Source organism: Dermochelys coriacea, chromosome 11 (assembly GCF_009764565.3).
Source record: "Dermochelys coriacea isolate rDerCor1 chromosome 11, rDerCor1.pri.v4, whole genome shotgun sequence".
In the NCBI taxonomy this organism is placed as follows: Eukaryota; Metazoa; Chordata; order Testudines; family Dermochelyidae; genus Dermochelys; species Dermochelys coriacea.
The window spans coordinates 60800454-60823744 of NC_050078.2; the positions used below are offsets into that span (position 1 = coordinate 60800454).

Genomic DNA, 23291 nt, shown 5'->3' on the forward strand with positions numbered 1-23291 from the left:
TATTTTAAATATACTTCAGAACAGATCATGACCATTTCTAAACATGATTTAAAATAACTTTAAGATATAGACACTAATGTATTAGAGATTTTCCTTAAACATATTCGTATATTTACATATCAAATCTGTTGTGACAAATATGGCAAATTTCCCAACATATCCTGGACAAACCTTACTGAATTAAGTTAAAATATCTTAGGAATTCATTTTATTACAAAGGCAAATGTTTATGTATTAGTGTGGGATTGTATGTATGGTCTCTAATGGCGGGGAGATATGACTGGGTGGTGTTATGAGCTTCAAAAGGACCTCTTAAAAATGAATCAGACAAGACAACTTTCAGTTGAATGGGTACCCCCTAGGAAATACTTGGATAAGAAGGATGGAATTCTGCCCTTCAGACTCACTTTGAAGAGAAACCGCTTGTCTGGCTGATTACCTATTCAGGGTCTCTGCAGATCAAAGACCCAAACTTTATAAAGAAAAGATTCAGATTCATAGATGTGTTTCTTCTAAGCTAACAGCTGTTATGAACTTGTGACTCCTTTGCGGGTTTGAAGAACTGTTCACCTGCCACTGCCAGAGCCCTTGTTATAGTTAGGGTAATCTCTGGTAAGCTACTAGCATGTAGGTAGGTTCTTTTGTTTGTGATTTTTTTTACGTTTTCTCTGTAATGCTTTCACCTTAAGAATAAATATGCTTGCTTAGAAAGGGCGGTGTAGCTAACTTATATCTATGGGCAATTATGCTGTTTACAGCCTCTGAGGAGAAAAACAAAGAAGGCCTACTTAGGTAGTCTGACTTGCTGGAATACTCAGTGAAAGTAGGGAACTGTGCAGCCTGAAAACCGCCCAGTCAGTCAGGAGACAGACATGTCTCCACCCAAGAGAGAAAATGACTAGGGAGCTGGAAGCTTACGAGTGAGTACCGGTGATGGACAAGAGGGAGGGAATACAGGTGCAGTTGCCCTGCACTCTGACATCTGTATCCACTCACACATATATTGCAAAATATGTAATACACCATCTGTAATGATCCAAACTAACCATCAACTGATCTGTTTTGAAAAAGAGATTTTGCATTACGAGGTAAAGTTAAACAATGCACTTCTTTGAGATTTCTATAGTTAATGAAAATTTCAGAAGTTTTCCTAGTCTTCCCTTGGTGCGATCCCAGCTTCTTCTGAAATAATTTCTTCATCCTGGCTACTATACTTCTGGACACTAACCTGTCTTTGTGTTGACGTCGGTTGGTGGTCAGAGCCACAGCAATGCTGTCCCAAGCCTTCCATCTGTCTCCCTGGCCTGGATTCTCACAACCCAGCTGGTGCCAGCATTCTTCAAACACTGCCTTCCATTTCTCATCAGCAGGCACGGCTAGGTTTCCAAGCTTCCTCCTGATAAAATCATCACCAAATGCCACTCTGATTTCGGACAGTCTTGGAACACAACCCAGTGTGAAACTGCACCTAATTATATCTGTGTGCTTGTAAGATATTCAGACTTGTTCAGATTTCCTCAAACATTTAAGATTATATGAATATTAAGTCTCATTTCTAATGTTATCTTATTGGACCATTGTAAACTGACCTGGTATATAAAATCTCTTTTCTGTTAAGCGTTAGGATTGAATCTAGAACTACTCTGATCTAGAGTAGTTGGACTATCAAAAGTTTCTGAAAAAAAAGAGTTCATTTAAGGATTAGCATGGCCCTTATGTTTCTCACTGTCAAAAGAGCAGCCTTGAAATGTACAGCAATCTGTGTACCTAATAATATTAACAGATTAAAACAGAAACAGATACCCCTTCCACAACTAGAAATGTCAGTCTCTATTCTTTTTAATAGTGTCTTCCTATATGAGAGAGACAATCTGTTATAATATGGAACACATGTGGTTCCTCAAATATGCATTGCTTTGATGTAATAAATGGTTTTGAGACAAAGAAATGTGCCACATTTGGCTGCGTCTACTTTCACCATTATTGATACTCCCAGAAAAAAGCCTGGAGTTCCACAGAATGAACAAAAGTTGCCAGTGATCGACAGTTGTATACAGATTTATGTATAGCCATTAAGATGTTATTGATACAGATAGTTTTTTATTAGTATTAAATTTATTTCACAGCACTTGAGAACTAAGCACAATGAGAACTGCCAGTACTTTGATTGAAACTTTGTCTAGTTTCATACTATCACAAAAAGGTGGGCTCTATCCCTTTTTACAACAATACCAATAGATTATGAACATCAAGGCAACTTGAAAAAAAAAAAAAAGAGATACAACTCTCGTTTCACAGCCAGTCTTCAAAAGTGTGTACATACATTTATTCATAGACTCCCTACTGGGGTGAAAAGCAGACAGCTAGCTAAGATTGCAAGTGTTCAGTTCAGCAGGGATGCCTGCTTAACTTCGCATTAGGTTGTAGGTGTCAGTGCTGTCAAAAGAAAGTACCAGTGAATGCTTCAGAAGCACAGTGACAAGTCAGCCAAGTAAAAACATGTGGGTTATAGTTCTCATTCTAACATACATTTCTGATATTTCAGAGTGAGCTTTAATGACCCTGAAACTGAAGAATCCATAATACAAGTATAACCAGGCACAGTGCTAGTAAATACTGTGACGCTTCATCCACAGCTCTGTCAATGAATCTTTGGACAAATGAGAACAAGGATGAAATCAAATGTATTTTCGTTACGACTTAAAAAGAGACTCAAACACAGGTCTTAGAGACAACAAGTCAGCAGACTAACCCAACATGCCACTTGTTCCTGATGTTTTCTAGAATTAGTTTTACCAAGATGTGAAAACACCATTGCTTGTGATCCAGGAGGTTCCCCCAGTACATTTCCAGTTGCTGTTAGCTACTTTCTGTGCACAGCCCTAGTTCTACCAAGATGTTTTTTTTTTTTAAAAACAGATTTCTCCACAGAACGAATGACAGGTCAGAAGGTCATCCTGCAAATATAAACTATCCCATTCTTTTCCCCTGCAGACTCTAAACGCAGTCATATAACTTGTGTTCTGAAGCTGTCATTACCTTCACCCCCAGCTAGTGTTCTGGGGAGAAGAAAGGAAAAACCGCGAGAGAAAAGTAAGCCTCTCAAAGTCCACCATCCTGCACCTTGTCTTCAAAGACCTGCAATTCCTGCTTAGCAATGCAATGCAGTAATGCCATGCCCCGACCCTTCTCCAACCAGAGAGTTGCTGTGAATGACCTTAGAAAAGTTACAGAAAGGGTCAAAAGACATAGTTCTAGATCAAAATGTTTTTTCCTGAACTTAGCTAGCTTTTAATGAGACTGGTAATTGATTTCAGTTACACTCAAAGCCACTACTCTACACTATCAGAATAAAAGTGATTCCCCACCCATAACTCACAATGCTTTAGGTCTGTCCTTCTCATTGTCAAACAAGCTGGGTTTGAAGTAGGTTCCAGTGATTTTTATCCCAGATCCCCATTCTCCAGTGAAGAGACCTTCAATGTAATCTCCATTTGGCAAGGTCAGGGTTCCCTTGTGGGGGAGAAAGAGAAGGAATAGAGAAGAGAATTAAACTGAATCCCACTGAGAAATGATTCAAAAGAGAGAACAAATGTACAAAAAAAAAAAAAAAATCCAAAAAGTATAATTACAACCTTTCCACTAAGGGTCCAGTTATCCGAAAACTCTCCTTCATAAACTGTATCATCTTCAGAAAGCAAAATCCCAGTCCCCTATATAAAGAAAAAAAATCATAATTAATACAACAGAGCAATTATGGACAGATGGCATATACAGTAGTCATGATTAAAAAGACCGCATGCTAGGTATATAGAGATATCCTAGGATATCTCAGATTATATCCACTGGCAACTGTTGACTTTTTAAAGTGACAGCTACTGTAGGAGATTGCAGTAAAATATAGACCAGTCATTACAAAGACTATTTTAAAATTACAGGACAGAACTGAAGTGTTAGATTTTGATAGTGATATGTAGAGTGCTGCACAGGATAAACAACAGCTGGGGAAAAAACAATATATAGTTTAAGGTCCAACTCACCATCATTTTGTTGTTGCTAAAGGCTCCTTCGTAGTACAGTCCAAACTGAGTAACCACAACACCATTTCCCTGGCAGAGATCTTCTTGCCACGTTCCCATATATTTTTCTCCTCTGCAGAAATAGGAAAGCATAGCTAGACAAAATAGCCTAATTTTTACAGGAAAAAGAGTACTTATTATATCTGCTCTCAATTGGGCTCCACTATGACATTGAAAATGTGATGTCATAAATTCAGGAACTCATATGCCATACATTTGAACTCTTTATGGTGTTTTTTAATCTGGTTTCATTAGTTGGAAATATATAGAAACCTTAACAAAAATACTCTGAAATGACTGGATGTGGCAAGAGAGTTATTATGAAATTTAGTATTTCAGATGTTCTGGGAGATTAGAGTGTATAAAGAACAGAAAACTCAATAATAATGGGGGATTTCAACTATCTCCATATTGACTGGGTACATGTCACCTTAGGATGGGATGCAGAGATGAATGTTCTTGACACTATTAATGACTGCTTCTTGGAGTAGCTAGTCCTGAAACCCACAAGAGGAGAGGCAATTCTTGATTTAGTTCGAAGTGGAGCAACAGGATCTGATCAAGAGGTGAATATAGCTGTACCGGTTGATAATATCAACTGTAACATAAACTTCAGTTTAACATCCTCATGGGGAGAAAAACAACTCACCAAAAGAGCCCACCACAGTAGCATTTAACTTCAGAAAGGGCAATACACAAAAATTAGGAAGCTAGTTAAACAGAAATTAAAAGGTATAGTCACAAAAGTGAAAGGCCTGCAATCTACATAGAAACTTTTTAAAAACACCAGAATAGAGGCACAAATTAAATGTGTACCCCAAAATTAAAAAACATAGTAAGAGGATCAAAGAAGTGCCACTATGGGTAAACAAAATGAAAGAAGTAGTTAGAGGCAAAAAAGTTATCCTTTAAAAACTGGAAGTTAAATCCTATTGAAGAAAATAAAAAGGAGCATGAACACTGGGAAGTTGCGTGTAAAAGTATAATTAGGCAGCCCAAGAAAATTTGAAGAAGAGCAACTAGCCAAAGATTCAAAAACTACAACTATGTACATCAGAAGAAGGAAACTGCCAAACAAGCAGTGGGGTCACTGAATGATGAAGGTGCTAAAGGAGCACTCAAGAAAGATAAGGCTATTGCAGAGAAGCTAAATTAATTCTTTGCATAGGTTTACACTGCAGAGGATGTGGGGGAGATTCCCACATCTGAGCCATTCTTTTAGGTGACAAATCTGAGGAACTGTCCCAGATTGAGGTGTCTGTAGAGGAGGTTTTGATTAAACAAACTGTAATAAGTCACCAGGACCAGATGATATTCGCCCAAGAGTTCTGAAGGAGCTCATATATGAAATTGCAGACCTATCTAACTATGGTATGTAATCTATCCTTAAAATCAGCTTCTGTACCAAATTACTGGAAGATAGCTGATGTGACACCAATTTTTTTTTTTTTTTTAAAAAGGCACCAGCGGCGATCCTGGCAATTACAAGCTGGTAAGCCTAACTTCAGTACCAGGCAAACTGGTTGAAACAATAGTAAAGAACAGAATTATCAAACACAGACGAACATAGCATGTTGGGCAAGAGTCAACATGGCTTTTGTAAAGGGAAACCATGCCTCGCCAACTTATTGGAATTCTTTGAGGGGGGTGAAACACATGGGCAATGTGGATATAGTGTACTCAGACTTTCAGAAAGTCTTTGACAAAGTCCCTCACTGATGGCTCTTAAGCAAAGTAAAGTAATCAGTCATGGGAAAGAGGGAAGTGAAGTAATCGATCAGGGATCAGTAACTGGTTAAAATACAGGAAACAAAAAGGCAGGAATAAATGGTCAGTTTTCAGAATGGAGAGAAGTGAATATCAGTGTTCCCCAGGGATCTGTACTGGGCCAGCACTGTAACATATTCATAAATGATCTGGAAAAAAGGGGTAAACAGGGAGGTGGCAAAATTTTCAGATGATACAAAATGATTCAAGATAGTTAAGTCCAAAGCAGACTGCAAAGAGCTACAAAGAGACTCACAAAACTGAGTGACTGGACAACAAAATGGCAGGTGAAATTGAATGTTGACAAATGCAAAGTATATACAATCCCAACTATACATACAAAATGATGGGGTCTAAATTAGTTGTTACCAATCAAGAAAGATCTTGGAGTCATTGTGGATAATTCTCTGAAAACATCAGCTCAATGTGCAGCAGCAGTCAAAAAAACTAATATTAGGCACCATTAGAAAAGGGATAGCACATAAGACAGAAAATATAATGCTACTATATAAATCCATGGTATAGCCAAGATATATTCGAAATGGAAAAGGTATAGAGAAGGACAACAAAAATTATAGGGGTACAGAAGGAGAGATTAAAAAGGCTAGGAATTTTCAGTTTGGAAAAGAAAGGATTAAGAGGGGACGTGATAGTGAGCTATAAAAAATTGTGACTGGTGCAGAAAAAGAATAAAGGACGCATTATTTACTCCTTCACATAACACAAGAACCAGGGGTCAACCCAATGAAATTAATAGGCAGCAGATTTAAAACAAAAACACAAGGAAGTACTTCTTCACAGAATGCACAGTCAACCTGGGGAATTCTGTGCCAACTTTGTGGTACTCATTGCCAAGAGATGCTGAAGGCCCAAACTATAATGAGGTTCAAAAAAAGAACTAGTTAAGTTCATGGGAGATAGGTCCATCCAATGGCTATTAGCCAAGATGGCTAAGGATGCCACCCTGTGCTCTGGAGTCCCTAGCCTCTGATTGCCAGAAGCTGGGATTGGATGACAGGGGATGGATCACAAAATGATTACCTGTTCTGTTCATTCCCTCTAAAGCACCTGACATTGGCCAGCGTCAGAAGACAGGATATTGGGGTAGATGGACCATTGGTCTGATCCACTATGTTCTTATTTTCAGAAACTGAAAGTTTTAATAAAGCAGAACACAATAAGCCAACATCTAAGCAAGTAGACCTGTAGCAGTTGTTCAGAAGTAACAAGGGAAAAGCCTGCTGGCTGATCTGGATCAGCATAAACTGAGCTTTGGAAAAAGCCACATATAAAAGGAGATCCTTACTGATGTGAGGCATGTGAAGAGGGTGGATGAAGGTTAGATAAAACAAAATAAGATTTCCTTACAATCTGTTTTACCCAGACCTCTTGACTGAGTCTTTTTGATTTCATGACAACCTAACCTGCCCTCACTTGAGCGGGCCCACATTATATACTGGGGTAGGACCAATAAAGGAGGAAGAAAGCAAGTTTCACACACTGCAGTTAAATTCAAGAGGGTATGCGGGAGGAAAAAAAAAGGGTCAGAATAGTCATTTGGTTCATGGACTAATTATATTTAAAGCAAAGGGATGAAATAAACCAATCAATCAATCAACTAGACATTCATTTTGAGGGTTCTGCAGCATCAAAGATTGAGAAAATAAGAGCCATTTTGAAACAAAGATATTTTGGATAACAACTAAACCTGATTGCTGTCATAAATAGATTAGAGGATCTGAGTTATTTCTTACACATAAACATATGAATCTTTCAAGGCCACTGAAAGACACACGCAAAGGGGCCTTTCCTTTCCAAGTCAAAGGATTAGCTTAGACTGTATGAATTTAATTGTATGCTTGGAAGTAGATGAACACTTTCTTCATTTTCTAACTATCCTGAAAAGGCATATGGTTTTATGCATTTCATGATCTTCAATTAGTAAGTGAAACCAACTTACAAATGACATTAAAAAACCAAAAAAAAAAAACAAAACAGAAAAAAAAAAAAACCAAGGGAGCCCAATGACTACATTAATGTAATTTTGCCTATGGAATATTTTGCTTTGGCACTGAAGAAAATACAGCCATGATAGAGAGGAAGCTCAATAATGTTTAAAAAAAAAAAAAAAGCTGCTTGCCACTTGGTACCATGGCCTAGCAGGACATGCTGGTTTGATTCATGGTTTCAGCCACTCCTGTCTGGTTGGGACTTGTTAGGAAGCAGATGGAGCAGACTAAGCTTCTGGGATGGAGAAGGGGAGAGACAAATTCCGGGTTTTGCTCAAAGTCACTATCACTGCCCAATGAGACACTAACAGATGAAAGCGGTCTATCCATTCCTTATTCACAGTGCCTTGAGTAAACATACTGAAAGAAATCCTCCTACTCAAAAACCAAAGTTAAAGAAATATAAAATTCCACATTGCCTTTGATTTTTAATTATCTATAGAGGTGGCAGTGAAAGCTACTTTCTGAAGTCTCCAAAATTCCTAGCTTTTCATAAAGCCAAAACTGAACTTGCAAGTGAAGAGTATTTCAATAGCAAGAATGGCAGGCCCGATATGTGGTTAAATATTATGGAAGTCTGAAGAATATTGTGAGGAAAGTACCTTATGATCAGGACCAAATGTGAAACTGATGTTAGGAACAAACTACAGAGGCCAGAACAGTTCTCCCTCTCATTAAAACCCAGACCCTGGGTCATGGCTTTTCACTCTTCTAACTAGAACCAGCCACCTTAGCTTCCAAGGAAAGCTTAGATTGGAGAAAGGAGACCTTGGCAGAGAGGGTTCAGGTATTTTGTACAGGTGGCTCCTATTTACTTACCTCTGCTTATATAGAATAAGGGATTTTAAGTACACTCCTGCTACTTACCCCATCTTTTCATTTTGCTCATTCATGAGCAGATGAAGTAACTTGCCCCCAGCTGCCAGAGTGAATCAGTGGCTTTACCTGGCATTAGAATCCAAGATGGCCTAGTTCCTAAATCTTCACTCTAATCAATGGGCAACTCAGACTTCTGGCTGGTGGGATGAGAGAATACTACATATGCCATTTGCAAAGCATGCAGATGTACCGTTGGTACTGAAGAAGTTATCACAGTCAGTGCCACACTTCAAGCAGAAGTATTATGGAGAGCATGTAAAAATATTGGTTCAAACAAAAGCAGTGGAACGGAACCCATACTTTGAGCTCCTAATCCTCCCCCATCAGACCCAAAAGCTTACAATGGACTAAAGTCAAATTGCAAAAACTGAAAACACAAGAGATATCTACTGAACCCTTTCCCCCCAAGTTTATGTAGTTTTGGGTCAGATTAAAAGTTTAGGATTCCTGCTATCAACACATTACCTTGTGATATCATCGAAGACGCCATATCCAGTCTTCTTATCCATCACCCACTGGCCAATGAACATACTGGGAGAGGAAGATGTCAGTTTGCCACTGCGCAGGAGACCATGCCCATGACGCACGTTGTCCTGAAAACATCCTTCATACACCTCACCAGTGGCATAGCTGTAATACAAAAAGAATGGGTATGGTTCTTATGATCTGTATTCTTTCATCCCAAGGTTTTCTGGAATAGATACTGAATTTTTTCCTTTTCTTTCAGAGACTGCACTAAACCCAAGCACAATTCTGGAATCAGATTAACAAATACAATTAGGAGGTTAATAAAAAAGGTTTGCTGCTTATGGGTCATTCTAAGTGAGACATGGAATACCATGAGACATTTGTCACAATGCATTTCAAGAGAAAACTTGCAGGTTGAAAGGAGGAAGCAATATTAAAACAGAGACAGTGTAACAGCTATCAAGAGTGTGTGTGTGCACATGTACAGTAAAAAAACTCCCAAGAAATCTGGAAATTAAGCCATAGTAACTGTAGCCAGGAGTTTGGGAATATGAAAATAGCAATAGGAATGCTAGCGTGGAGACCTGAAACATTAGCCCTCCCCTCTGGAAAGAAAACCGAGATCCAGTGCACCAACCAAAGGAAATAAACTGCTACTGAAAGCTGCACTCGATATGTTAGCTGAAGTTCAAATAGTTATTGTTCCTTCTTGGACCACACTCTTGCAAGGAGCACAGATTATTTTAATGAAAGAAGGTGTTACCTGTAGACTCCTTGTCCACACATTTTGCCCTCCTTCCAGTATCCCACATAATGGTCATCCTTGGTCAATGCTTTGTTTGGTATTTTGTATTCACCATACCTGCCAATGCATGAAGATCAAACATGAGCAGTCATGATACAAATGTACAGACAAATCCAAACTCAGTTATTTACAAAAGCAGGCATAGAACCAAAACCAACATATTTCAACGTTAAGACTGTACTGGGTGGCTCTGTCTCCAGCTCCAGCAGTTAGAAATAAGTTTTTGTACGGAAAAAAAGTTCTAAATCACTAGGGTGTTTTTTTTAGGTTTTTTTTACACACACACACAGTGTACTGGTTTTCCACACATTTAGTTCTTGCTCCATCAGTGCTTAGGCTTTGTGCGCTCCACAGTGGATCTCTGCAGCACAACCATTTGTAACTCTTTAGCAAAGCTATTGAAATTCAAGTCACTGGTGGCGTAGCAAGGCCTCAGTCTACTCTTTGCAAGAACCTCTTATTTCAGATCTTAAGGCAGAGGTGGGCAAACTACGGCCCACGGGCCACATCCTGCCCGCGGGATCCTCCGGCCCGGCCTCTGACCTCCTGGCCTGGGGGGCTAGCCCCTGGTCCCTCCTGTGCTGTTCCTCCTTCCCTGAGCTCTTGCTGGGTAGCGCAGTTGCCCAGTGCTCCGACCTGTGCAGTGGCATGGCTGGCTCCAGCTAGGTGGCACGGCTGCCTGTCCTGGTGCTCTGGGCAGCGCATCGGTAGCGTCTGCCAGTGCTCCAGGCAGCGCGGTAAGGGGGGGGGGGTTGAACAGAGGGCAGGGGAGTTGAGGGTGGTGGGTGTGTGGATAGGGGTCAGGGCAGTCAGGAATGAGAGGAGAGGTTGGATGGGGCGGCAAGGGGACAGGGAGCAGAAGTTGTTGGATGGGGCAGGGGTATTGGGGGGGCTGTCAGGAATGAAAGGAGAGGTTGGATGGCGTGGCGGCGGGCAGTCAGGGGCAGAGGGTCCAGGGGCGGTCAGGGGCGTGGATAGGGCAGGGGCCGGGCCTCCCCTACCTGGCCCTCCATACAATTTTGGAAACCCGATGTGGCCCTCAGGCCAAAAAGTTTGCCCGCCCCTGTCCTAAGGGCTGGTCTTCACTACAGGAAGAGCGATGCTGCTGCAATTGATGCAGTAGGGGTTGATTTAAAGGGTCTAGTGAAGACCTGCTAAACACTGATGACAGTGCACTCTCCGGTCAACCCCGGTACTCCACCTCTCTGAGAAGGCGAAGGAAGTTGACCGGAAAGTGTCTCCTGCGACGCAGCACAGCGAAGACACTTGAGTAAGTCGACCTAAGCTACGTCAACTCCAGCTACGTTATTTACATCACTGGAGTAGTGTAAATTAGGTCGACTTATCCCAGTAGTGAAGACAAGCCCCAAGTCTGTCTCCATAGCCTGTGCACTGCTCAGGTAAAACAGATAGCTCTGCCTTCAGTATTATTGCAAGCTAAGTTCTTAGATCTCTAACTTTTATGGATCATTTACGGTTATTTTGGCTATGGACAAACATTTATAACCATTGAGAATATTTGAAGGAATAAAAGGATAGTAAAAAGCGTCTAACTAGATGGGGAAGGTGGCACAGGTCTTTAATATGCTTATGAAGTGCCAGAGGCTCAAGATGTTGATGCTGCTGTCTTTCCAGACTTTAAAGGCCTTTAAAGCTTGATTTAAAGGGCCCAGGTATTCCAGTGGCTGGGTAGATGGTTCAGACAGGAAATAATGAACAGCAAAGTATTCAACACTGACCACATGAGCTGCATACTCCCAAATATGTGTAGTGGTGTTTAATTACAAAATTAGTATTTCTAATCTTAATTACAATTTAATGTTTTTGACCTGCAGAATTTTTTTCCCCCGCCCCTCTTATCTTTTTTTTTTTTTTAAATGGATATTCCTGAGATACACTGCTGGTTGTGAATGACCAAATGACCAGTTGGGGCTCTTAGATCTGTTATGTCCTGGCAGCTGAGCTAGAGAGTTTAGGAAGTTGTCTGGAGGCTGTAAACATTCCAATCTTCCAGCTCCTACAGGTTCAATTACATACATTAGGAAGTCCTGCTGCAATGTCTAGGTTGAAGTCCCTTATGAAACCATAAATTCCTTTTAAGTACCTAATATAACCACAGTTTTCATTATTCATATAAAATGTCTATTCCTCTTTTGAAAACTATTAAGCTCTTGGTTTCAATGATATAGCGTAGAAGCAAATTCCAAGGGTTAAACTATATGTTGTGCACAAAGTTATTCCCTTTTATGAGTTTTAAATGCTGCTTTTCAATTTTATTGAATAGCTCCTTTATCTTGTATTATGAGATGGGAATGCCTATTTATCTGTTTTCCTTCTCTATACTATTCATTTTACATATCACTATCATGTACCCTTTCTTGTTAATCAACTCTCTTAAAAGCAGTCCTAACCACCAGGCTTCTCTTTATGGAATCCTTTGGCTTTTTATTTCTTGTTGCTTTTCTCCAGGCGTTTTCTATTTCTACTCTTTTTGAGATGAAGTGGCCAGAACTTAATTCACTATTCAAGATGATGGTGCACCCCTAACTTATATAAAAGCATTATATGCCTTTTGAAGGAGCAAATAAAAATAATGAAGCTGAATCATTTAAAAAAAAAAAAAAACAAAACCAACAACCTTCAGATACAACAGAAGGCTTATCTGGTAAGCAAAGATAAGAAAAGCATCGGGGGTAGCTATGTTAATCTGTATCCACAAAAAAAACAAACAAGGAGTCTGGTGGCACCTTAAAGACTAAAAGATTTATTTGGGCATAAGCTTTTGTGGGTAAAAACCCATTTCTTCAGATGCATCTGCACGAAAGTTTATGCCCAAATAAATCTGTTAGTCTTAAAGATAAGAAAGTTGACTGATCCTTCTTAAGGGAAGCTAGCACAGACTCACTTGTCCATCTCTCACCATCCCCTCCTCCACTTCCAAACTTCATTTGCTTTTTGTATTGTTTACTTACAGACAGCAAGCTTTTTATATACACACACAACCTTGATCTAAAAAAAGAGAGGAGAAGAACACTATCTACCATAAACACTTTCTCTGTTCTCTAGCTCAGAGGGTAGTGAATTCTGCTCTTACCCATCTTCCAGGCCATTTCGGAACATCCCAGAATACATCCTTCCATCAGCCCATCTTAGGATCCCTCTGGAACACACATACACCCACTACCGTTAAGCCAGTTTCACTAGTATTTCATGTATTATGCAAGGAAAATGATTATTTTGCACAGCAACCAAACTACCTCTTCCTATCCCATTCAAACGTTGAGTTTGAATGCTTTTACCTGCCATGGGGTTTCCCAGAAAGCCATCGCCCATCATAGGTGGCATCTTTAAGCCGAGGGTCCTTGTAAAAGGTGTATTTCGCACTACGTGAAATAGGAGGCTCCTGCCTCTGAATATTCCCACCACTTCCATAAGGTGGTAAGTCAGACGTCCCCCTTAGGGCCTGATCCACAGCTTGGCTTATAGACCTCAGCCACTTTGTCTGAAATAGACAGTTTATAGAAGAGTTTTATTAGTAATCCATCGTCTTTAGTAATCCATCTCTCTTTACACAGGTATTACTGAAGGACAAATGTAGATAAAAATGTAAGACTTTAGTTCCTTGGATGAATACTGTTAACATGTGATACCTATTCACATAGCAGAGGTGTATCTTGTCTCACAGGTATTTTCCCCATCCCCCCTATATAAAAGGATGCTTAGTATCACCACACACTCCCACACCATGGAGGAGGAGAAAGAAACAGAAGAAAAAAAAAAAAAGAAAAAATTACCTGCAAATCACACAAGAAATCCAAAACAACTATAAATATCTAACTCATGACAGCCATCCAACAGAAAAAAAAACCAAAAACAAAACAAAACCAAAAAGTGAAACTGCAACAACAGACTGCCACCTCCAGGAAAAAAACATGGCACCAGTACCCACCACTTGGACACTACAAAACACCTGATCAACATCAAACTTAAATCAAGACTACCCCTAACTGGAGCTGAATTATCTTTACTCCAAGGGCACAAGTGAAAGTAAGCCGGTCTGGTGTACTGAAAAGAGCTGGTATCCTGTGCCAGACTGGACTGGCTTTCCCATGCTGGTGATTTAAAGGGCTCGGGGCTCCCTGCAGTGGCCAGAGCCCCGGACCCTTTAAATTGCCTACTGAGCCCCGGGGTAGTGGTGGCAGGGCTCTGGCGGTGATTTAAAGGGCCAGGGGCTCCGGATGCTGCGGGGAGCCCCAGGTCCTTTAAATTGTCGCCCAAGCCCTGCTGCCGGAGCCCCGGGGTAGCAGCGGCAGGGCTCCGTCCGCGATTTAAAGGGCCCAGAGCCCTGGTAGCTCTGGGGGTGATTTAAAGGGCCCAGGGCTCCTACCCACCACTACCACTACTGGAAACCCGGGGCCTTTAAATCTTGATTTAAAGGGCCCAGGTATTTAAAGACCCTGCCTCTTCCAGTTGAGGCCACACCCCTTGCTCAGGACTCCGGCATACCAGTAAGTCCTTTAAGTTACTTTCACCCCTTGAAGAGAATTTGTAGGCAAATGCACCCAAAACCAATGAAATACCCGAGATACACATTGATGCTATTTTTATCATCTGGACAGACGACTTACATTCCGTCAGATTTCAGCAACCACCACTTACTTCTTCATTAAACTCTCTCTGGGACACTTGCATCAACTTCCTGGACACCACAGTCAGCTTCAAACAATGGAACCCTATGGACAACTATATACAAGGACCCCCCCAGATCACCACACCTATCCAGTAACCTCCCAACCAACCACCCCAAGACATCTGTTATCTACAGCCAGACACTTAGACACCACAGAAGATGCTCTGAGAAGGAAGTCCGGGATACACACCTTACACACACAAAATCACCTTCACAACAAGAACAAAACCAAACCCACACATCACCAGAGAAGTAGATCACATCATTGAACAGGCCACCCAAGTACTCTGACAGAACCTGCTTCAATACCTACCACCCCACAACGAAACCCATATAGCGTATCAAACAACAACCCATACTCAATGGGGACCCCATTCTGGAAGAAATCTTTCCTGAACCCCCCCACTTCTGGCCTTCATACATCACCCCCCCCCAACCTCTCCAAGCTCATCAAAAGCAAGCTACCCACAGACTAGGATACACCTACTCAAAGCTGTACCAGACCCTGCCAGAACAGATGCAAAACCCGCAGACATATCTCCACTGCTACAATGATCAACTCCTCCCATAATACACCTTTCAAGATCTAGGGTCCTATACATTTCTATGACAACATGTGGTCCTCACCCAGTGCACTAAATGCCTATGTGCGTGAAAACAGACAATCATTACAATCTTGAATGAACTCATACAGGAAAATGATACAAGACAAAAACACCATATCACCTGTTGATGAACATTTTTCACAAAACATTCACTCTATACCTGACCTCTCAGTCCTCATCCTTAAAGGAAAAAGGCACAACGCTTTCAAAAAACAAGCCTTTAAATTCGTAACTTTGTCAGACACTAAAATTCATGGTCTTAATAAAGTCACTGGATTTATGTTTTACTACAGTAATCTATAAGCCATTACGCCCCCACCCCTCTGTTTTTGTCCAATTACTACAGAGATGTTAACAGTCCACTCTACCTTGAATGGTCCCATAGAATATGTGCTAATTACTTATACTAAACTATCTGTTCAATCTTGTGACACTTAGCTGCGTCACTCTGACTATGTTTCCCAGATCTGAAGAACTCTGTATAGCTTGAAAGCTTGTCTCGCTCACCGACAGAAGTTGCTCCAATGAAAGATATTAGCTTACCCACCTTGTCTCTCTAGCATCACCAGAGGTAATTAAGAAGTTCTGCATCTGCCTACCTTTTCCTGTGGTGTTGATGAAAGAAGAATGAAGTGTTCCTCTGGTGTAGTAACCTTCAAACCATTCCTAAGTGGAAACAAGAATAAAACCAATCAAGAAATGACCTTTCACTAGCTGGTGAAATTTTCAACCTGGAAAAATAATCTAGATTTCTTACCAAAGGAGGGATAGGTTAGCTTTTTTTTTTTTTTTTTTTTAAATGAGTGTTACAGTGAGCATCACTTAGCTTTAACTGCTGGTTTAAAAGAAAACAGTAACAAGGAGTCTCAGAAATGGCTAATTTTTGCACTCTTCCTCATCACCCCAACTGTAAATCACATGAGTGCATGAACAAGTACAAAACAAGAACATAGGATTCTGCTATTTTAACCGAGCACAGTGAAATACAAAAAAAAAAAAAATTTGAACTGCATTAGAAGAATATATGGACCAAAGACACATCCCATTCCGTGCCTGGCTTACAAGATTTAGTCCAAATGGTTTCAAATTTTATTATTTAGGAGCATCTGACTAATTTCAGCAATAAAAAAAAGAATGAACCCTAGTTACAGAGGAATACTTACACATTACCAGCTTCTTCTGAAAGAGCCTCCACCCACAGCGTGGAAAGGGGGAAAATATGATGTGTTGAAAACTGTAGCAGGGGGAAGGAAGGGGGAAAACAAAAAGTAAATTGCTCATACATCCATTTGCCCTAGCCCAAATTCCTTATGATGTATCATCCCCCGCAGTTTTGTCTCCCTGCAGCTGAGACTGGGCATGAGACTTGTGCCCTGAAAGCTAGTTGTTCCTACAAGTGCTAGCTGCAAACCATGACACCTCTGAAGCCATAATGAAGACCCGATGTATGAATATTTTTTATGTTGGACACAAAGGGTTATTTCAGCTCTCTTTGGAAACAGGCAACACTTCTCACTTTTAGGTATCCCAACACCATCGTGAGACACAATATAAAAACCTAGATTAAGAACGACAGACTCACCAGATGGAAAAATTATCACATGCTTTCAACCAGCTGGGGTGAAAATAGTTCAGTTCTGAGAGCTATGGGAACTGGCTCACCTGAGCATGGACAAGAGCATCATTAAAGAGGATGAACCAGTTCACGGAGAATCTCCCAGCATGCTGTAGGGACAACCCCCGATTACTGCTTTCACAGATTAACCGACGTTCTGGTCTCCTCAAGGAATCCTACAATTAAGATTAAAAAAATATATATATATATTAAATGTGCTTGATAGTGTCTGAATTTCAGTGCAGTCTGTGTTATGATTATTGTTTACAAAAAGGGCCAAATTGATTTTTGGAAATTTTAACCAATATCTCAGAGAGGCTCAAGTAGATCGTCATCATAAGGCAGGGAAACATAGGGAGAGGAAAGTAGTGACTTCAGTGCCAGGCCTATACAAACATGCAGTGGGATGCTAGTGGCAATAGCAACTTAGCTGTCATCATACCGTCATTTTCCCAGGAAAGGTCTTCCAGAAGCTCAGTGTGTATTCTGCTTCCTTCCTTTTCCTATTGAGATGTACAGCAAGAGTCTCATAACAAGAACTAGAATCTTGTAGTTTTTGGTATTCTGGAGATGTCTAAAGGGTAAACAAACAAAAATAAATGGTTCTGTGAGACAAAACGTTTCAAAGGATGTGTACCAAACACAATGGGTTAGTAGTTTGAGCCCCTGACTGCAGGGGAGGCCACCCTGCTGCTGAGTGGCTCTGTCCTCAGGCCCTCTGTGATAGCAGAAGTGCAGAGGGCTCCCTGTGCCGCCAGTGACACATGATCCCTGCAGGTGTGGAGAAGGCTGCAGTCCTGGCCTGGCAGAGCAGAGATCCTCAGCCAAGGCCACAAGGAGGATGACGAGCCCCTGACGATGAGGGAGGTTATTCCAGTACTAAACTGCTCCTGCCCAAGGGCACAGCCCTTTAGAAATAGGATGACCTCCCCCATGTCCCGGCGCTCATCCTCCGCCTTGCTGTCACCGGCATAAAGGAGCAGGGCCATGACAGCAGGGCCACAGAGGGCTCCCTACATGGTGGCAAGGCCAGTGACACTGAATCTCTGCAGGCACAAGTGAGCTTGGGGGGGAGGGGGTGTACACCTGCCATCAATATATTTTTTTCATCAATTTCAGCATGTCAGCTGAAATCAATGTGTACTGACCATGATTAAAATAGAGTTCTGCCAAGCCTACTTATAAACCTAAAGAGATAAGGGTTTTAATCAAATTGCTGTAGTATAGCTTTATAACAAAATATTAGTTTAGTGATTTCATGGTTTGGTGATACCAATGTGTAATCAAAGAACAAGCAATCCCCCCCAAAAAATCTCCTACCAATTAAGTTTCATACATGACAAGATGGCTTACCACTTCAAAACACGTAGCAAGCTTTAGCAAAACTCTAGCATAGTTATGAAGTCGTCTGACTGGCAAGAAAAACAGGGTATTTAGCACTTCGACCAACTGTATGTTTTCCTCCTGCATTTCAGCTAGATCTTGTAACAACTCCTGGTTTTTACCTAAAAAGTCACTGAAAGTGAAAGAATGACATAACAAAACCTTAGTAATGCTTTGCAGTACTATTACAAAGCTCCCCTTATGGGGTTATATCAAACCCAGCAGAGATTAAAAAGAGCAAGATGAACAGCACAAAGGATCCATTCCCATTATAGTTTAAAGGAGATTTAGTTATAACATAGCAACATAGCTCTATGCTAACTTCAGTACTGGACTTGTTTGCTGATGTCAGTTAATTTAGTGACTGTGCATTTATGCGCAGATTTGCTGAATGAACAGTTACTCTCCAAGGAGGAAGCTAGACAGCTACTTGCCTTTTTCCCATTAGGTCTCCAACTAGCCAGGTGAAAATATATAAGGAGAATGGGTTTCCATGCCACCTGTTAAACTAATGCATCTCCAATACTGAGAAAAGTGATTTGCATAACAAAGTGCAATAAAAAGTCCCTATCTTTGTTCCAATGCAACTCCCTAAACACCTTTGCGTATTCTATTCCCCGCCACTGTTGTTCAATGAAGTTGAACAGCCTTTTCCCCGAGCTAGAAAAATCATATCCTACTTCAAAGATACACAGGGAATCTAAGTCAATCCTCAGTCTGATTTCCTAAATGGAAGATTAATTTAGTTCATGCAAGAGGATGGAAATAGTTATGAGAATACTACATTTGGGAGCAAGAACAAGATTTTTACACACACACACACACACACACACACACACACACACACAGGCAGTTATTCAGAAAACTGAATTTGAACAGGGAATTCTGTGAGGCTCAAGCAATCTGAAAAGGCAAGCAACAGAGAACAAAGAACCAGCTTGGAGACTTGCACAGAAGGACACCTAAGAGTTCTACATGGTTAGCAAGATACTGCCTCACAAATATCAAATGAATACACCTTGCCTAGTTCTGCCCATAAGATTTATGAGTCGTCTTGTTCAACAAGCATAAGGGGAAAAAAAAGCCTTCTTTGGAGATAAGATTGCTTTTCTTATGACACAAGACTAACCATCTGGATAGTTTGCATTTTTAAAGTGCTTTGAGATCCTCACAGGGAAGTCTCTGTAGTGGTATCAAGTAATAGAGTCCTAATGCCCACAGGTCTTGCCCACTGTCTTAGAGGAAATACCCAGGAGTCTGCCAACAAATTAGGATTCCTGGTGAAACTTATACTTTGTCTTTTTTTTTGTTGTTGTTTACATATATAAAGTTTGACTACTAAAATGCCCAAATTGGGAAATATCTATAGGAGATCAGCTTACGTTAACCATTGACAGAGACTATCCTGCTGAAAAGCGCTCACAGAACAAATGATTCATTCTAACGACAATCATTATCTGCAAAGAAAGCTTCTTGTTTTTTGTTACAAGGAACATATTTCCTCCCTAAAGTTTCAGAACCTGAAAAAGTGTTAGCTATCTAATGCAACTTAGGTGTCAGTATTAGAAGCTGTCACTACTGACAGTGACACTAGATATAAAGATTTCAGTATGCTGAGTACCTCCAGCATCTGAAATTGTCAGTGGATAAACAGTTTGTCCCAGAAATTTTGCCCGTACTGGGAATTTGAATTTAGAGCTTGCAACACTGCACCATTAAAAAAAATTGATCAATGCATAGGTAGATGGGTCTGAACCTTTTTCCATTGAAAGATTTCACATTTAGCAAGGCACAGATGGTCCTCAGATGCACTCTAGAATTCTTTGCATTGGCTCCTAGGACACTTTAAAAGGAGGTAACACAGACATGGTTTATGGAGTGCTTTGTACACCAAAGAATGGACAACTAACTGAGTCACTCCCGTAACACTGGAAGAATTGAGACAAGAAAAACTTTTGCATGACTGCAACTCCTAAGACACTAACATATAACCCCCAAATTGCAATCGCTTTTCCAAAGAATGAAGAGAGCCAAAAGATGTATTAGGTTGTTAATTCTGCATTGACAGAGATGAACCGTTACTTTCAATTCTCGTTATATAACTGATAACCATCATTTTAAAGATGAAACACTAAACGTCAGTGACATCATTCAGAGCAGCTTGAGAGGATCAACACTATTGAGAATAAAATACAATTATTCTTCCTTCTATTAAAAAAAAAAAAAAAAAAAAAAAAAAAAAAGAGTTCCACTCACCTAATAAGAGACAGTGTTCTCCTTGACAAGAGTAAGGAAAGATTAAAAGAATAATATTCTTAAAAAAGAGGTACCTCAAAATGGTGTACTATTAAATACTGCAAAATTAAAAAAGGTAAGTTAGGAGCATTATTATCTAAGCTTATTAGCTCTTGAAGAAAGTTAGCTGCCATGGATTTACTTGGGAGTAATGGATATAAGGATCATATTTATAGGCATTGTGAATGGTGATAGAAGGTTTAGCCTTCAGCTAAGCTCTCATGAACCATGATCTGACAAATCTATTTAAAATAATGTCAGTCAATTTTTGTTTACTCTTTCTTTCTCCACCTTCAAGAAAGCAGACCTAGCTAAATACCTTCACTACGGTTTATAAAAAAGGGATAATAAATCATAGATGAGGACAGGTATACTGAAATTTCTCTTCACCTGATGAGAAAAAAATTACGGTACCCAAAAGTCCTAAAAGATTATGTGAGGGAAGCCAGGAAAAAAAAATAAAATCTGCATGTCCTTTATCATGCATATATGTTAACACAACAAAGTAAGTCTTTCTGATTAAGAAATCAAAACACTAGAAAAGATTTACTTACATTGCTGGCTTTGCAAGAAGCATGAATCCTCCCATCACCAGAAAGTTTGTTACAGATATGCAATACCTAGAACAGATATGAAAAAACAAACCTCATTTTCAAATTAAAAACCACCTTCTGAAATCTCTGGGGAGAAGGGCAGTGAATTCCTTTATCTCTCAGTATTTTGACCAAATAGTAATAGATTTTTAGTACCCACTTTATTACAAGAGTGCTCGAAAGATGCTTTTAGGTCGAGAGAGAGAGAGTGCGTGCGCGTGCACGCGCGCTACACTTGCACATTTACATTCTCAACCATAATGCAGCTCCGAAGTCAAGGTTTCCATAACAAACTATTAACTCAGCCACATTCAACACCATGTACATTGCATCCCGAAGTATCGATTTGGCCATTAGTGCCATGTAGCTCTGTTACTTTGCTATAGAAACCTTAGCATTTGGATTTCCCAATGTCTGTGTATCCATGAAATGGCTATCTGGTCCTATACAATGGGCTAGTTTAATTTCTTATTATATTAAAAAAGATAAGATCTCTTTCCTGCCATTTCAACCACTCCCTTGACCAGAAATTTGAATAAAAACATTCCTCTGGAGTGCTTAAGAACAGGACTTCTACAATCTGACCAGAAGGATTGTCTTGGCCATAGTATTTAATGCAACGAACTGTCAGCAAACCAAACCAAATCAAAAGCAGCATGCGTATGGGATATTTTCTACAGTATCGGTTTGAGTTTTTCTTTATTGGAAAACTGGTTTTGCACTTCATCTTTTGTCCACGCCACAATGGGCTTTTGTTGAGCAGTAGTGATCTTCAGAAGAGAGATAAGCATGATTTCCATTTTTGCTCTGACAAGAACTTTTGTTTGTTTGTTTAGTGAATCTTTTGGCATTACTTGGGCATGCCTGCTTAGCCACAGTGATACCATGAAGTGGTGAATGTAAAGGAATACAAAAGTTCACATTTTTGATCCTGAAGGGAAATAATTTTAGTTTTTTGCTGGTTTCCTCCCCCTCCTTCTTTAATCCTCTTCTCCTCTCTCTTACTGTCTCTCAGGCTGGATGTTAAGTATATTGATGAGTAGAGCCCTGCAAATCTGTGGATATCTTATATCCATAGATGCTGATTTCCACAGACCATTTTTGCAGATTGGATGTGGTTACAAATTTTGTATCTGTGCAGGGCGTTATTGATTACTATTTTATTATTCATATGACCTTGAAATATTCAGGAACAACTTGTCATAAAACCTTGTCCTCCAAACCTTCAGGTTCAGATTCGGAATGTGCTCTTTCTTCAAAAAGGCAACAGGGGAGCTGCTGTAAGAAGAAAACATTTAGTCTGAATCTTCATGACTGATGGATGAAGATCTTGAACTACGAGCCTTCTTATTCTCTCAGATTAGTGCCTTGCTAGACTCTCTTCCAGAGAGGAAAAAAGACGAACTAAAAAACGAGAAACTGCTTTAAAAATAAATAAATTCTTGAGCTTCTTTCTTGGTTTATGTTTAGAGACATACAGTTCTAAAAGCCAAGGAGAAATTCCATTTCCGTACAGCTAGGCAAAAATATTCCCCCAGATCAGGGAGGACAGTTTTGGTTTTCCTGCAGATCAGAGATAGGAGCCTAGGGATTTATATCTTAACACAGAATGACAGGCCTTGCCTTTGAAGCATAAACTAAAGCTTAAAAAGTCACCTGGAAAGAAAAATAACCCAAGCGTGTACCCTTTTTTAGGCTTTATAAAGAAAACTGGAAAGGATTTTTTCCCCCCCAAGGCACAAATGAGAAAAATTAGGTTGTATCTACTGTAGAAGATTCTATGGTGACTGAAGAACTAATCAAATTATGATATCATAGGAATTGAGAGGAAAGTCAATTTTAATCTTACTATTTTGAACTGTTTGTTTTTTTTAAAATGGGAGTAACATCAGTACCCAATGAACATTTGGAACAAAGAATATCTTCGTTAAAGACAACATTCCTGAGATTTCTATGGTAAAAATCAAGCAAATTTTTTAAAAAGCTCCACAGGTTATAAAAAATTAGGCTTAGTCTACAACTAAGACTTAGCAGTATAACACTATTTCTTTGATTTTAAAAAAATAATGAAAATAAAAAAAAAAATCACACCACTAAGGTGGT

At 40.0% G+C, this 23291-nt stretch overlaps 1 protein-coding gene across 7 annotated transcripts in view; it reads right to left on the bottom strand.

The window, feature by feature from the left end:
• The window catches only part of ALS2 (alsin Rho guanine nucleotide exchange factor ALS2), a 103583-nt gene that overhangs the window by 55554 nt on the left and 24738 nt on the right, over positions 1 to 23291 (bottom strand). For 4 of the 7 annotated variants that reach the window (XM_043505598.1, XM_043505595.1, XM_043505597.1 and 1 more), the window contains exons 12-26: positions 21150 to 21215; positions 20557 to 20577; positions 18271 to 18433; positions 17360 to 17491; positions 16965 to 17093; positions 16466 to 16536; positions 15902 to 15968; positions 13307 to 13509; positions 13102 to 13167; positions 9966 to 10064; positions 9200 to 9364; positions 4041 to 4152; positions 3636 to 3713; positions 3380 to 3513; positions 1229 to 1396 (exon numbers count right to left, since the gene is read on the bottom strand). In XM_043505598.1, the coding sequence (XP_043361533.1) occupies positions 1229 to 1396; positions 3380 to 3513; positions 3636 to 3713; positions 4041 to 4152; positions 9200 to 9364; positions 9966 to 10064; positions 13102 to 13167; positions 13307 to 13509; positions 15902 to 15968; positions 16466 to 16536; positions 16965 to 17093; positions 17360 to 17491; positions 18271 to 18433; positions 20557 to 20577; positions 21150 to 21215 (1674 nt within the window). The remainder of the gene's footprint in view (positions 1 to 1228; positions 1397 to 3379; positions 3514 to 3635; positions 3714 to 4040; positions 4153 to 9199; positions 9365 to 9965; positions 10065 to 13101; positions 13168 to 13306; positions 13510 to 15901; positions 15969 to 16465; positions 16537 to 16964; positions 17094 to 17359; positions 17492 to 18270; positions 18434 to 20556; positions 20578 to 21149; positions 21216 to 23291) is intronic. The other 3 variants (XM_038421678.2, XM_038421679.2, XM_043505599.1) reach the window with 1 other exon arrangement.